At 49.7% G+C, this 15,435-nt stretch overlaps 6 protein-coding genes across 6 annotated transcripts; 2 read left to right on the forward strand and 4 right to left on the reverse strand.

Moving 5' to 3' along the window:
- Nucleotides 1-261: 261 nt before the first annotated feature.
- PC9H_000062 (uncharacterized protein) lies at nucleotides 262-1,355 on the forward strand (the record flags this gene model as incomplete). Its single annotated transcript, XM_036769725.1, has 2 exons — nucleotides 262-1,281; nucleotides 1,332-1,355. 2 exons carry the CDS (start codon nucleotides 262-264, stop codon nucleotides 1,353-1,355), a joined length of 1,044 nt encoding a protein of 347 aa, XP_036635570.1.
- Nucleotides 1,356-3,933: 2,578 nt separating this feature from the next.
- PC9H_000063 (uncharacterized protein) lies at nucleotides 3,934-4,577 on the forward strand (the record flags this gene model as incomplete). Its single annotated transcript, XM_036769726.1, has 4 exons — nucleotides 3,934-4,045; nucleotides 4,105-4,268; nucleotides 4,329-4,445; nucleotides 4,503-4,577. The coding sequence occupies 4 exons, from the start codon at nucleotides 3,934-3,936 to the stop codon at nucleotides 4,575-4,577; spliced, it is 468 nt and encodes a 155-aa protein (XP_036635571.1).
- Nucleotides 4,578-5,431: 854 nt separating this feature from the next.
- PC9H_000064 (uncharacterized protein) lies at nucleotides 5,432-6,040 on the reverse strand (the record flags this gene model as incomplete). The annotated part of the gene is made up of 1 exon (XM_036769727.1): nucleotides 5,432-6,040. One exon carries the CDS (start codon nucleotides 6,038-6,040, stop codon nucleotides 5,432-5,434), a length of 609 nt encoding a protein of 202 aa, XP_036635572.1.
- Nucleotides 6,041-6,668: 628 nt separating this feature from the next.
- On the reverse strand, nucleotides 6,669-7,083 carry PC9H_000065 (uncharacterized protein; the record flags this gene model as incomplete). The annotated part of the gene is made up of 3 exons (XM_036769728.1): nucleotides 6,669-6,872; nucleotides 6,914-7,013; nucleotides 7,061-7,083. The coding sequence occupies 3 exons, from the start codon at nucleotides 7,081-7,083 to the stop codon at nucleotides 6,669-6,671; spliced, it is 327 nt and encodes a 108-aa protein (XP_036635573.1).
- Nucleotides 7,084-7,249: 166 nt separating this feature from the next.
- Nucleotides 7,250-7,630, reverse strand: PC9H_000066 (uncharacterized protein; the record flags this gene model as incomplete). The annotated part of the gene is made up of 3 exons (XM_036769729.1): nucleotides 7,250-7,291; nucleotides 7,375-7,481; nucleotides 7,540-7,630. 3 exons carry the CDS (start codon nucleotides 7,628-7,630, stop codon nucleotides 7,250-7,252), a joined length of 240 nt encoding a protein of 79 aa, XP_036635574.1.
- Nucleotides 7,631-9,569: 1,939 nt separating this feature from the next.
- Nucleotides 9,570-15,100, reverse strand: CFT1 (mRNA cleavage and polyadenylation factor subunit; the record flags this gene model as incomplete). Its single annotated transcript, XM_036769730.1, has 22 exons — nucleotides 9,570-9,744; nucleotides 9,803-9,932; nucleotides 9,995-10,129; nucleotides 10,191-10,338; nucleotides 10,389-10,535; nucleotides 10,593-10,748; nucleotides 10,804-10,945; nucleotides 10,993-11,071; nucleotides 11,123-11,315; nucleotides 11,370-11,759; nucleotides 11,816-12,010; nucleotides 12,058-12,243; nucleotides 12,290-12,467; nucleotides 12,525-12,664; nucleotides 12,727-12,918; nucleotides 12,987-13,055; nucleotides 13,129-13,295; nucleotides 13,371-13,987; nucleotides 14,041-14,187; nucleotides 14,234-14,391; nucleotides 14,453-14,695; nucleotides 14,798-15,100. The coding sequence occupies 22 exons, from the start codon at nucleotides 15,098-15,100 to the stop codon at nucleotides 9,570-9,572; spliced, it is 4,290 nt and encodes a 1,429-aa protein (XP_036635575.1).
- Between the last annotated feature and the right edge of the window lie 335 nt (nucleotides 15,101-15,435).

Here is a 15,435-nt window from a genome sequence, read left to right on the forward strand (position 1 = left end):
ATGTGGACATATAGGGTATGTACGTACAGACTGTAGTGATTAACCTTTCGCTCGCGATAAACACGTTGCATATTAGGCGCCACGCTACTTTCTCCTCTTTCAAGTACGAAGATCAGCGAACGATTTCCACAGGTTGTTGGCTGTTGTGTACGTCAATGTTCGATTCGTTCTGATAGAAGTCTTGATGCACCAAATGCAATCCTGCAGTAGAATTTCGAAACGGGTGCCAAGTATACCCGCCTATAAGCCCCCTGCACCACAATGGAAGTAAGAACGGCTTCACCACCATTTGACTCCTCGTTGGCCGATGTTATTCTGCGTTCCGCCGATGGTGTTCATTTCCACGTCGTCAAGGCGATCCTGAGGCTCGCTTCTCCCATATTCAACGATATGTTCACCTTACCCCAGCGTATTCCTGACGCTGATGATGTAGAGCTGAGCAACGCAGATCCCACTAAAGTACCACAGGAATCGACCTTCCAAAACCCTCAAATCCCCATCGTAGACATGGCCGAAACCTCATATGTTCTAGATCGGCTTCTGCGCTACTGCTATCCCACTGTATGCCCCCGAGTCACGGATTTACAGGCCTACTGCGAGACCTTTGCGGTGGCTCGCAAATTCGAGATGGAGTTTGCGTGCCAGATGCTTACGAGGGATTTCCCTGGACTCGATAAGGCGATATCTGATGGTCCGATGAAGGCTTACACGTTGGCGTGCAAGTATCGGCTGGGAGACGTCGCTAGTCTGGCGGCGAAGGAAGCGTTGAGGAAGTCATTGGACGATCTTCTAGCAGAAGACGTAGACATCGATGACATGTCCACTCAGGAGTACGATGCCATCCTTCAGTATCATAGGAAATGCCGCATTATGTGCAGGGATCTCGTGTCGCAGGACGACTTCCGTTGGTTGCAGAACGGAGGCGCTTACGGGCTCTCTATCTGCCAATGCGAGACCTCATCTCGTTCATTCCGCGTCAGATTTGGGGCTACCCTTGCTTCCGTCACGGCCCTCCCCAGCACTATCACGCCACCGCACATATCTGCAGCGGCGGCCAGCTTCAATCTACGACGTCCTAAGTGGTGGTTTGACCATATAGACAAGATCGCGGACGTTTTCAAGCACAAAAGCCCACTAGCCCCGGAGATATTCGATGTATCTCCTACGCTAAAGATAATTGAGAGCTCTAGATGTCCCCATTGTCAGAAGACGGGTCCAGAGGAGCTGCGTACCTTCACTGCGGATCTACAGAGGGAAATCAACGACATTGCTACGAAAGGCGTGAGTACATCTGATTTTCTCGGTTTGGTTACGCTCACGTCATCCTACAGATACCATTGAACATCGCCTTCTGAGGCGCTATGGGTTGTTACCAAAAGCCAGACAATATATCAACAATTGAATATCAAGTACATGTGGAAGAGATAATATATGAGAGTGCGACACGATATAATCGGTTGCTCAAGGCTCGGCTGGAATCATGGCAGGTAGGAGCAAGAGTTCAACGTCAACGTTCAACGACGAAGGGTGGGACTCGGGTAGGGGTTTGCCTTCTGCGACTTCAACTTCTCACAAGTCTTCTTTAAGCGAGAATGTACATCAGCGGGCTTTCGGCTTGGCTCGCCTCGTCTCCTGTTCTTGCTTTCGGCCAGAGACGAAACCTGGGCAGGTGACATAAACTTCGTCCGAGGAGAAATGAATGGGTTGAAAGTATGATCCAGGGTTATTTTGCCGTCAGGACGAGTGATGTCAGAGCGTCGATATTTACCACGAAGGGGCTGATGGTGAAGCTGGGTAGTGCAGCGCTTTCTAGGCGACGCTGCCCGGGGTGCTCGTAAAACACCCGCCTGCGGATGCAAAACTCCAATTCTGTGGCGGTCTTTGCCTTGGGGCGGGGCGGAGGGCAAAAATCTACGTCCTTTCTGAGGGGTGGAAGGCGGGGTGGTGCGTTTGCTTGGCGAGCGGAGGCGTACTGGCGGCGAAGTACCCTGCGAGTAAGCCGCGTAACGGATGCGAGAGCGCCGTTCAGTGGCACCGCGACTGGGAGGCATCCTTGCTCCTCACTCGAATTGCTAAGTGAGAGGGGAACGTTGATAGTCGCGCGTACGGATACAAATGCAGCGGAGGGCGGGAATGCGCTTGGAAGGTGAGTGGGGTGTAATTGGCGAACTGAGCAGAGCATTCGACGCGTCGAAGGTGGTGATTTTATACCTTTCTTCGTGTATGGACCACTTCACGGCGAGCCATCTTTAGCTTGAGCCTTTGTCGCAGAGTTAATTCATATATCCACAAAGAAAGGGGCACGAGGAGGGCACGCCCTCGCTGATGGGCCAGTCGCGTACCGACAACTTTGCGAAATTGTGCTTTCGAGGAGGACAGGGTCGCGAAACACTCTCCGGACATCAGAGTAACGCCAACTTCTGCAGTTTATGAGCACATTCTCCTGCGAGTTGAAACGGTATGTCATGACTGGCACCGACGCCCCTTGGCTGGCGAGCTGCGGGTACCTATGGCCCTCCGCTAGAGCCTGAGATCGACCTTGGTGAATGGTCTACGATTCTAGATGCTTGAGTGGACCAGGAAGTGACCATTCAAATGTCTTGGGCGAAACTTTTACGAGTCTAGTAGTGAATTTGGACCTTCGGTACTTGGTGCGGGTGGCGGTGCACATTTGGCCTGTATTCTGTCATCAATCAACTTTCAAGATCTAGCAAATGGAATTTATAAAGGAGGGGTGCCTAACGCAAGTAGCGGCGAGGATAGCTCGAGAGCATATGTTGAACTTGATCATGAAGTTAAAAGTCAATTTTCTGAAGGTAGATACTGAATGTGGGAAAACTTTATTGATCGTGGGACGATTGTCCTAAGAGACAAGTCCTACGAAGATCTTAGACCTAAACGCGTATCTGTTACTACTTCCTCATATATTAATTAGTAATGCACTGACTGAGCTAGCTACACAAGATTACGGTCCCTAGAAGGAAGTACGGTAGTTAGATTGGGTGTCAGTAAGCGAAACGATGGGCGATCCGTAGCGGGTAGGAGAAACGTACGCGCGACGAGCGAGAACGGCGTAGCTTGGGATCGCTCTAACAGTTTCGCCCGGGTACTTGGGTAGCGATAGCCATTGAGACAAATTCCTGCCCTACGACCTGGCCTACTAAAAAGGGCAAGACTTTGGGTGCACTCACATTGATGTCGAGTGACGAGTTGCAATTTGCGATATTATCAATTGCGGGTGAGATTAGCATGAGCATCGTGGACTCAGCCCTATTCCCAGACCTCGAACAAGGTAGCATGTCCACTGGCTCTATATGGTAAAAAAATAGGCCGCGCAAAATAAAATTGTACCAAACTCACTAGAACCAACTCCGTGAGTGTGGAAACCATCCATGTCTTCGGCGCTTGGACTGTTACCCTCTTCCCCTCCGAGTCACACCGGAACTTTAAAGCTGCCTGATACTATACTCTATATCTCATGTCGTCGCAAGTCTTGGGATTGTGTTTCTTTGACTAGAAGTAACACAATCACTTTGACTAGAAGTGGAGAAACACATTTCCTGCTTCTGTTGCGCAGCTTGGAAGTCCGGGGAATGATGTGTGGCGCCTCCGCCAGCATCTATTGAGTTGATAGAGACTTGAAGTTACTCGAGAATGTGCATGTTGTGAGTAGAACATTTGATGAACGTTGCGACCTCTCTCTTGGGACTTAAGCAGCTTCTGAACGCATGATAATTGTCACACCTATCTAGTATCCAGTTGTCATCGAACCTTCGGCTCAGGTTAACACCTAAGACAAACAAAGCACTCATGCCCATGATGATCTTCATTCGACTGAAGGTATGCTCCACGTTTACACCAAAAATGTATAAAGGGACCGACCAAGTACCAACGCTTCAGCGCTTCAGCCTTCAGCAAGTTTTCCTCCCTGCAATGCGCCTCTCAGCTGTGTTTATTGCTGTCGCCACGGTGGTCTCTGGGGTGCGCGCCGGCAGCATCAATGGGAATTTCAGCGGCAACTTGGAAAAAGCTCTTATAACGGAATGTGAGAAACACTCTGACTTCTGAGGCTACGCCACTATGCTGACGATCAACACCTGTAAGTTGGACTGGATATTTTTAACGGTCTCAAAGAGAAAAAGTGCCAACCAGTACCGTGCGCTCTCTCAGTCGGAAAGGCGACTCCATGCGTGTTGACAGCGGTGATGGGGCAAAAGTTGTTAGACATCCCTGCCTGCTTCAATTCAGATGGAAACGAGTTTCACCTGGTAAGACACCTCTAAGTTGCCTTCAAGCCACCATCCTGACCCAGACATTGTTTTACTTAGCTCTGTCACTGCCTTGATTGCTACGTCAAGGCCATCAAGGATGTCCTCAACAACAGTGAGATAAATTACTGTCCTACGAGTGTGATATCGCCTGATCTATTTTCAAGGGTGTATTTGGTGAGCTGCTTTAAGCCTTCTCGTTGGGTTCGCTCACCGCCACTGCTTTCATATAAGAATCTTGCCAGCGATGAAGAGAAGAGCAAAGCAAAGGCTTGGGGCTTCACTCCGCCGCCTACCACTGAGGACTAGCAACCATAACTCTCGGTTAGTTGCCTATAAGTCTGGTAAGAATTGCCACTGCTCGTGTTACTTCGCGCTCACTCTCCCATAAAATAGGCCAGCTTATAGTCTTGCTAACAAAGAGACTCGACATGTTCCCTTTCCTGTACTCACACATGTGTTGAATAGTCCGTATCAATGTTCATTGCGCACAAATCTTTGTGGATATTGAGAATAAGGACTGACCGTATAGCTTGAGGGCTCTCGCAATTTACCTCAGTGATATTAGGCGAATCACGCCCGTCAGCCTTGAGCTTGAGGACGCACCACCAGCTGCTCACTAACGGAAAGAATTCTTTGTTGCGCGCTGGCAAGATATGGTACAGTGAATGCATCAAGATTGATGTAGTTGTCGGCGTAGCAGGCTTCACCATTCAAAATAGGTTATAGAAGTTTAGAGTCAACGTTAACCTCACAATGTTAGTTAATATTTCTCAGTCATTATTCGATATTTGAGATAATATAGAATGGAATTCTAACGACAGTCTGAGTCCATCGGTGGAAATACGGCCGATACCCAACCTCTCAGTTCAAGAGTAATCCTGTCTGCCAGAGAAGTACATCAAAGCATCAAGCGTCAGATTTACATTCTGAGAAGAATACAGACAATGCAAGAGGGAAGAGAGTGTGACGAGAGGGAAGAGGAAGAATTATTCGATGATAATGATGGAAAGGAGAGTGGTGCACGTATGTGCGTGATAAATCAAAAAAAAAACACAGATGAGGGAACCCGAGTATATGTAGAGGGTATAACAGCAAGAGGAAACATCGTGGACGAAACGGAGTGCCGGGGACGCGTCTATCTTGCGCAGGTACGCGCCTTACTAAACCTGTTTGTGCTGCTTGGCTTTCCTGTTGAGCTCTGCCATTGTCTTCTCAAGGCGGGCTCTACCACCCTTAACCGGCGAGGAGGACCTTGACCGACTGCTCGAATAGCCATCCTGCGCTCTGTGAAGCGCCCTCGCATTGCGTATCTGCCCGGGAGGGACGTACTGGACCAAAGGTGGGAGGTCTGGGTTCAAAGTTCGGACGAGGATTCTCTTGCCGTCTGGGGTAGTAATATCAGCAGGATGGTGGTCGCCGCGGAGATTTTGATGGAGCGGAGAAGCTGGACGAGAGGGAATTGGAGAGCGGTTGGTAAGTTTATACCGCAGAGTCTCGACGGGGGTGCGAGGCCGGAAGGGCAACGAGTCACTGGGAGACTCTACGCTCTGGATTCCACGGGTTCCGCCAACGGTAGGGGAATTACGGCCATGAATCTTTGATATCGACGAGGGAGACCCGCCAGCCGGAGGCGCGCCAGGAGTGGGATGCCTTCGGAAGGAACCAGCGCTTCGCTTGGTGGGCTCATGGATCTCAGCAGCAGGGAGCAGTTGTGGGTACGGAGACGGAGACGGGACATAGGGAAGAGAGCCTGTCTTGTCGCGGGGCATGTTTGACGACTATCGTTGTCGAGTTCGACAGCAAACCGAGATGTCTAGACACTTGGAAGGTTGGTTGGTAATTGGAGGTTGTTGGGATGACAGTCAATGTACTGACGCCTAGGTTATATACTTTCCGCGAGACGTACCCACCAGCCGCACCGGACAATGAGTACGAATTCTAGTAGTTTGTATGACTCCATCCGATCTCTTTGACCGTGAGAGGGTGGTCATATTGAGGGTGGCACAAGTACTCTGTGAGGGAGCGCAAGACGATGAAGTGGTTGCGGGACAAAGCGAAACTAGGGCGATCACCTACTTATCTAGGCACTTCGTGATATCAAAGCGAAGAGAATCATTCAGCTTTTGGATATTCGAGCGGAACAGAAGGAGGAACATGAGACAATGTCGCGTGGCAAAGCGGTAAGTTGAACCCACAAAATATTGTGGCTGCGAGACATTGTGTCATAGGGCCAAAGCCCAATCTCGGTAGTGTGAGATCCAAGCGGATGTGGACATATCATGAACATGTACCCAGCTGACGGAGTAACAGTTCGTTCAAACCTCCTCAGAAATGGGGAATAACACGAATAGCGGAAATAGCATTCAAGCTCTTCGACATAATAAGCCTTGAGCAAAATTAAGGGATGATTTTGTCCAAGTGCTGAGCGAAGTAGGCGTAGTTGTCAGCATTTTGGACGGCGTCTGCGGGTCTGTTAGCCGCCAAACCCCTGCTGAAGCTCTCTTCGTAGTCTTCCTTCAGCTCGTGGTTTGTCCCTGGGACATCGGTCCCCGTATGATCAGTGTAATGAAAGTGGGTTGCTTCGTGGAAAATCGTATGTCCCTATTAACGTAAAGTAAGCACACACGAGAAGAAGTATGAACTTTGGCATCTACATTGAGTTTGTCATCCTTGTGAAGTGCGTTACGAATCCAAAATCCCTTGCAGACCTCAATTGATGCGGTATTCGTAGCACCGTCGAGCCTAGATGACGTTGGCATCTGGAAATATGAACGTGGACAAGTGCTTACTGGTTCGACTCTGAGACGGCCATTGTCACGAATTGCAGCAGTCCTCCGCAATTCCCAGGTTTCAACACGGGGCGGCAATAGTAGGTCCACGAGTCTAGAGGGTACGAATCGACCTGCATAAATCGATTGTGTACCGTCGTGTAACGGGCAGGGTCGTATGCTCCAAACCAAGTAGTATAGAGTGTCAGATTAGCGTTCGCTGCCGGATGGGGTCCTAATTGTTGGAAGTAACTACCAAAAGTCTCAAAAAAGGAACAGCGTATCTCATGGAGTGGGACAAACGTGCGGGTTTTCTATTGATATCTCGTTGCTACGTCGATAGCGCGCTGCAGCGTCGCTTGTTGGGTGGTGTCGCAGCCAGGGAAGTTGGCGTCGACTTCGTCAGCAAACGAGAGGGAATCTTTGGCGTCGACATTGCGCCCTTTATAATGTTTATGGTCAACGATGACTACTTCGGGGGCACAGCGTAATTTACTGACCGACAATGTTAGATTCGGTGGGATGACCCATGACCACAGAGCTGCCAGCGAAGATGGCCAAAGCAAGAATGGTAGAGAGCTTCGAGAACATGTTGTCAGAGCTTCGTACGAGCTGAAGTTGGACAATGCAAAGTCGAGGAGCATGCGTACCTCCTATATACTTGACCTCCTCAGTGCTGGAGCGCGCCGAAGAATACACTGAACGGTCTGATTGACAGGGTGACTGGATGAAAGTGATGCGCTTCCGTTCCTCATGATTCTAGCTTGCAGCCACTAGGGTGTCCGACTTCCATGGACGGACTAGATAACCCGTCCTTGACGGTTTACGTTTGGCAAACAAAGCAGTGGCGCACCCAAACGCAACCCAAGCTTGAAGTTCGTCCAAATCTTCTCGTAGATTTTACACGGGTTTCGGGAATGCACGAAGCAGAATTACTGGACTATTTAAATCAGGCTTGTCGGTGCCAACGCCTAAAGTACATGCCCGAGCATGAACTTCGAGAAGTGTAGACCATTAGAACAAGGTTAGAACTCGGAGGTGACCCGACACTGGGCGCTTGATCATCTGGATTGAGTCTGCATCTTATCTTATCAAAATTCTTCCACAGAAGACTGTGTCCAGAAACTCGAACAGACGACAGTTCAGAGTTCGGCGACATCATATACAAGGAAGTCTACGGTCTCATCGTAACACATTTATTCCGAGAAATACTTAGTTGTGATTCTACCAGACTCTGGCATCTTCCTAGCGTGCGTTCTTATCACTCGCGTTTGTTCTTCTGGTTTAGTGCGTGATTTTCTACTAACTGAAACTTTCTTGGGATGGAAGCAGAACTCTCCATCATTGTCGCACATCTCCTCCGTTTACTAGCGAAAGGGGATCTACGCTATGTAGCACCATTTGTAACGTCAAAAGACCTCTATTCACTGAGAACACCCCCTCGAGCAGATGGGGGGCGCCAAAGCTTTGAACGCGCAGCTGGGGGGTATAAAGAAGTAAGGGCCCGGTCTGCTCGTCGAGATGTTAGTCCCTACCCGCCAAATTTGGCTCCCACGGTTGGACCAAACCTGGCCCAAACCTACTCCAAACCGACAGTTTGGTCTGCTGTACCAGAGGGTTTGCGGGTGGGTTAGGACCTTCCTGTCACATTATTATGTCAGCGTTAATATACCTGGTGGCACCTTGTATCAACTGCATTATCTATTCCCTCCAATAAACAGTACTATAGCTTGTGGTGCTTATTTATTGATGAATGTTAGTGGTAAGATAGCAGGACGAAGAAGTGAAAAAAGGACCACCGTGGCTCGAACCCGCAACCTTTCCGTGCTAAAAAGTAGTACTCAAGCGCGCAAACCACTAAACCAACGTACCACATGATAAACTCTTTTGGACTAGTATATCACCTACTGAGCCGGGATACTTCAGGTCGCCGACAAGAAATACAAGAAATACCGAAAGCAGAAGTTTGCATGTATTTACTTTGCATCTATTGCTGCTTTCCCACCATGATGTCTGTGACTGATTTGTGACGATTCCCAAGCGCCCGGAGCAGACTCCAGCGCTAGGTTTTGCCAAGTTCAATGTCCGCCAACCCCAGGCCCGAGGGACTGACATCTCGACGAGCAGACCGGGCCCTAAGTATATCTCATGGTTAACTTTAGTACTGGAAATCGCAGGAGAGGATCTAGAACAGAGGAAACCTCATGCATGTTAGTAATGGGTTTGGTCGCCCCGTACGTGTTCGCAGCGGGGGAATCGGGCAGTGAAAACATATCACGGAATATACGGGATACGACGAGAACGATACATTTGCAGACATGAAAGTCCACGCCGTCGCATGAGCGAAGGATGATGTCTCCGTATCCTTCGACGAATGGTTCTGAATGGCCCTTTGACGCTTATTCTGACAGGGCGAAGGTGCCACATAAGCAACGCTTCGCCTGGGGCTTCCTGCTCTTATGAAGTTTGTAATATTTCAGAGTATCTACAGAAACAGAAAGCAAGGGCAGAATCAGAGAGAGAGACTGGATTACCAAGGACTTATGAGGTCTATCCAGTCATGTAAAACCTGACTCCTCTCCGTCCCGATCTCAGTCGTAGTTTCCTCTTGTTTCGAGATGGACAAACACTCAAACTCAGCGATGAGAAGCCCGTCAAGAATCCCTCTGGCGAGAGGCCGCGATACGTGGTCGTTCCTGACGATCCTGCAAGAAACAGAATTATGGTTAACAAATCGGTGAACTTAATACCCGTGTCACGTACCTAAGAGCTCGAGGGTTCAGGCCTGCCATATGCTGAAGGTTACGTGTCAGTTGACCTTGTAGAAGTTGAAGCCTCTTGAAGGCCGATTCTTCTACAGGAGTCAACGAGGAGATTGAACCGTCAGAATATCCTATGGGGAGGCAAAGGTGTGGGGATGAGCATCAAAACGATAGTAGATCATCAAGTGCTTACCACAAATAAGTTTGGATTGAGGGATGACTGGGTCCTCCGAAGTACGTCTCGCGGTTAGGACGGAACTGTTGTATCCTACTTGAGCGTTGAACTCCGTACGAAGGAGTAGTTGACGTCCATCTCTCGATTCTGGGTCTGCACAACCACAATTGGCGAACTGTTAGCGTATCCTCTGAATTCCGTGAAAATTGCGTACCGTGAGGATCATACTCATACGTTCGAATGACACCATCTTCATCGCATGTGACGATGGACATATTCTCATCGGCAAAGAAGAAGTCAACATTCGTAACGCAAACATGTTGGATGTCCTTTGCTAACACAACAAGTTTATAGGGGTCCTCCTAAACGAAGGCGATGAGACATCGAGAAGTCTATCAAGATTCTGTCTTACCTGAAACGCAACAAACGAGACACTCTTCACGGCATCACCTATCAGTAGCAGGTTCTTGAGCGCTTTCAGCGATGTTACGTATACACCGACATCCAAGAATGCCACGCCTACTAGCCGTTCGTCAAGGTCAAGCGCACGAACGAAGATCTAAGAGAACGCGGTGAATACTTGGAACAGGAACAGTACATTTAGACTGCAACGCACCTTCTGTCCCATAGAAGACACGAGATATCCATTGAAAGCGCAGAGAGCCGTCACTGGGCCCTTAGCGTCATCCCGACAACGAAGGCGAAGCTTGTACCATCTCGAAGGCACCAGTGAAGCGTCAGCAACAACCTCTACGATTTCGAAAATATATGTCTAACAATATTCAGTCCCAAGCACGAATATAACAGACGCAAAGTGGATAACTTACAGCCCCTTTAACAGCTAGATCTTCTCCGCGAACTATGCTTGTGCCTACTGCGATGAAGTCCTTTATCCCACTCTCCGTGCTAGACGTCTCCAAGCTCACGCAACAGACCGAGTTGATGAACTCATTAGTAGCAAATTCATATCTATGACGCGTTTAGAAAAAAATGTGAAGTTGGCAGGGCTAACTGACCCGTCCATCGTCACCCAAAGTTCCGGAGATATGAGTTCCAAGGTAGAACAGTCACACATGGGTGCTGTGATGTTTGGTGCTACAGTAGGGTTCTTCGTTAGCATTATTCTTGTAGATGGTAACAACCTACCGTCCGGCTCCCATATGCAGTTACCATCTTCGTCGAAAGAAGCAAACTTCGCTTGGAGGGAAGAGGCTGCCACGATTAGAGAGGTCGACGGGTCGAAAATAACGTTTGAGTACGGTCGGCCTTTCGGGATGGGCTTCATAGGGAGAGGACCGCCCAGTATAAAATCCGGCATCCATTCCATCAAACTTGGACCCTACACATACTGTCGTCAGAAGCGCCTGTTGATTTGATAGAAGAGCGCGCGTACTTCGTCAGTATAAAGGAAGAAGTCGCCCTTAGATTCCCAAAGCGAACATGATGTAAATGAGTGCACTACGCCATGTCCAGAAGGGTATATTTGCACGGCGCTCTTGTCAGTCGCTAGCAGCCAACTTGGTCGATCGCCAGTGAAGAAGACGCCCGAGAGTGTCACGCCAGGAGCCGGTGATGTGATAAATGGTATAAACGTCCTAGAGATCCGCTTTTGCTCGGCAATGACGCTCTTTTCGACTTCTTCGTTTCGCTGTATTTCAAAGGCCCTTGACAGGACTTTGACAAACTTAACATTGACGCTAGTAGCACGGGTGGCTGGAACGTCCACGACGGGTGCGCTGGAGGCTACCTCATAGACCGTTAGCTGCCCTGATCGTATGAATACCTACAAAAGTTCAAATCAGGACACCTGTCGCTGATACTGGTGAAGGTGTGACGGACGAAAAGATGCAGCTTAGGGGAAGTCTCGCCAATGGGGGCTACCAACACCTGTTCGATATCCATGTCTTGGGGTTTTCGAGGGGGGTCCTGGGGTAGGGAAAGAGCTGGAGCGTCGCCTGAATCATGAAGGACAGGTTGAAGGGATAGTAATGCCGAAGTCGAAAATACCAATGCCAGTTTTGGTAGGCTCCATATCTATCTTGATCGTCAACAAAAATTAAATTAAAGAAGAGTAGACACACCTCCATAACTCCCTGTGGACGGACAAGCAGGAGCCACTGAGTATGACTACCGGCGTTAACGGCTGCTTGGAGGGTTGTAGTGCTGCCTTTCCCTCCCACTTGTGTCGCAGGGGGCGGTTGATGATTAGGAGAGGAGAAAAGACCGGTGGTATCAACGAAGAAACATCCCGTCAGGTACCTAGAAGTCTGAAATAGTTAAGTTACGCAAAAATGAATCAATTGCTGCCCATACTTTATCGCCCATCGCTGACATGTCTTTTCGCCGTATCTTGCCACGCTCCGTCTCGCCGATGAACAGACCGATTGAATCATCCTCACGGAAGATGAGGACGAAAGGATCACATATACTGCATGCACGAATTTTGGGACGCGGTAAGTTGCCGTCCAAGTCTTTGATCGCCTGACGCTCGCTGCCATCTGTTTCAAACCAAACATCAACAACAGTCAAGCGGGAAGATATCAAACACGCACCAGGCTCGAGGACACGAATAGAGTTAGACATGACATGGAGAACGGCTGTACGTTGGAAGAAAGGTGCCGCGCCCACTGTGGTTCCGGCTATCCGAGTTGTGACCGCTACATCCGTCTTCGCCGACCGAACGGCAATCTGCATGCGGTGGACATTATCTGTCTAGACTTTCACGAAGTCGACTAATTGAAGGAACTTACCCGCGAGACTCCCGGTGACGGGTTAGCATCCGTGCTTAAGACCAGAGTGTCGTGTTCCGCGTGGTAAGGGTTAGCTGGACGCTCGTATGAGATACCGCTGGCTTTGACCGACTGGCGGATGGGAAGCGACCACACCCCACGTGCACCCCCAATGGCGTGAAGTTTACGTTTGGTACGAGATGGTAGGTCACGCTGTAGACAAAAGCCCCACAGCCAGAGCTTTATGATCGGAGCAAAGGACGGAGAGAGTAAGTACCCACCTGGAATAAGGTAAATCCCCCCAAAGGCCCTGCGCCTGTCGCTGCAACGAGCTCAGGAACAATTCGTTCCTAGACGCGAGAGGATAACGAGTGGGTTATAGCTCCAAGTATATGGGGAGGGCGAATGAATGAAACTACGCACCCCATTTTTGGCCAAAGAGAATGTGATATCCGAAATGGAGCCCGTGGCAAGGAGGGAGTCGCAAAGGGCCAGGTGGATGACTGTACGTGTTTGCTTCGCGAGGCTGCCAGGCTTTGTGGAACCGTTGGCTGTTGCTACTTTAGTAGAGGTCGACACGCCGTAGATGTCTGGTAATAATCGATGTGCCCCCACGTTTCAGATCGTTTCTGTAAACACAACAGGAAGTAGAGGAAGGAACTAACCGTCATCATCGTCAAAGTCCATCGTATCGTTGGTGTCCGCCACTACAGCCGGCTTCGATGCATCCTGGGGCTCGCTGCCTTCCTCAATTTCCTCCTCTACCCTTGATGCCCTCAGAATAACCGAAGCGCCGGCGGTACTGCCAATGAAAACGTGTTTATCGTCTAACTTTCGCACAGCCGCCGGTATAGTCGTCTGCGCCAACGCATCTCCCATTATAAGCTTTGATACGGTCTTTCCATCAGCAATAAGCTCCACGGGGTATATGGTTCCGTCCTTGAGTATAACGAAGAGCGTCTTGTCGTCCACGAAGACCGCACGTGAGCCTTCCAGGTGGAGAGAACGTGTCTGTTCGTCGGCCGATAGGTTTGGGAGGGGCATGTCCGTCGACCTGGGTGCCCATCCATTCACAGGGAGGGCGACTCTCCGTGAGGCATCAACATATATCACGGCGTTTCCAGTTAATATGGTCACACCAGCGAATAATGTCGCGCACGGGAGCAACGCAAACGCGTCGTACGGCAACCCCGTGACGGAACTGATGATAGGGTAATGCTGATGAACGAGATCAAGGGTGAAAATCATCAATTTTGTGGTGTCCTTGTACTCCTTCATGCGCCTGTAATGCGGCTATTAGATCGATCGTAAAATGTAAGAGTACAGCATACTTACCCTGTCCATGTCTGTTGCGTCTGGAAGAGAACGGCTAAGGTAGGGTTATTGTAGCCGGGCAGGAACGTAAAGTCGATGACATTGCGGATGCTATCATCGACCTCGTTCCCCAGATCGAGAATGAAGCTCGGGGAGTATGGGATGTCCCTAGCGGCGCGTTAGAAGAGCGAAATGGCTGCAAGATATCTCGTACCTTATTTGCGCTGGATCTGGGTCGAGCATGTCCACGTCGACCTGCGATTGATGAAATGGCAGGATGGCGATCGCATCCTTTGGCAATGACAGCGCGACGCAGCGCGATTCAGGGTCGCTCCGTAACTTCGCAGTGAACGAGGAGGGCTCAAAGGATAGCTACAAAAATTGTCAATAATGGCTTGAGCGCGCAGCATACCCATACGAAGAAGACACGCACGAGCTGAGGGGCCCTTTCATACGTGTGGATAGAGACTGTCTGCAGATCGTTGATGGGCTCCGACCATTCCAGTAATGCAATCTTGGCATCTTTGAATGAGACTACCAGGCGCTCGAGGTGGTCGTCAATGGAGGCCAGTGTTCGGACAGCCTCCAAGCCCGTGACAATTCCATGCAGCTTGTGCTCACGTACAAAGTAGAGTCGCGTGACGGTCGGTGAGCCAGCAGCTTTCTGCCCGGTAGACTAAATACAATGTTAGTTACCGATTTCATCTGGCATCGAGGCTGGCCGTTCAAGATGATGGCATTGGGTATAGACTTGGAACAAAAGTGTCGTGGTAATTACCTGGGCTATATTGATGAAACCTTCTCCGTGCTCATCCATTTCGACCTCACCCTCAACAGCCTCCGTCCCCTTCCTCACTTTGGCTTTCTTATCCCGTTCTTCATCACTGTGCGTCGGTGGCGGTTGTTCGCGAACCTCAAAGATACGAAGCAGGTTTGTACGCGCGACTACCACATTGCAAAGGACCTTGGTTCCATCGTCTATCCCCGAACTTTGCGTCGTTGAAGGAGTCAATTTCAGACTGACAACGAATTCGACTCCACTTGGAGGCAGGATTTCTTGATGTAGGGCATGAAGACCCATTGAGTAAGATGTGACGCCGGACGTCCAAATGCACAACGTCGACCTTGGCGTTGAAGTGGGGTCGCGGATGAAAAGCGAAGGGCGCCCATCGTCCTTCGAGGTTTCCTCACGTGATCGACAGACTTTGCGTCACGCTAGGTCACGCTTTGTTTTACAGAAGTCTAAGAGGCGCTCAATCCTTCGCCTGGTACCATGCAGCATCACTACAGCATCCGGGTCAACTATGGACACACCGCTGGGGCATGTCACTCCGTTCAATACCTACAGCTTTGGGCGCCTCAAACACCAAGTATAATGCATTTCAATTTTCAATACAAGATTCAACATGAACTTGC

The sequence above is a fragment of the Pleurotus ostreatus genome (genome assembly GCF_014466165.1).
Source record: "Pleurotus ostreatus strain PC9 chromosome Unknown scaffold_1, whole genome shotgun sequence".
In the NCBI taxonomy this organism is placed as follows: domain Eukaryota; kingdom Fungi; phylum Basidiomycota; class Agaricomycetes; order Agaricales; family Pleurotaceae; genus Pleurotus; species Pleurotus ostreatus.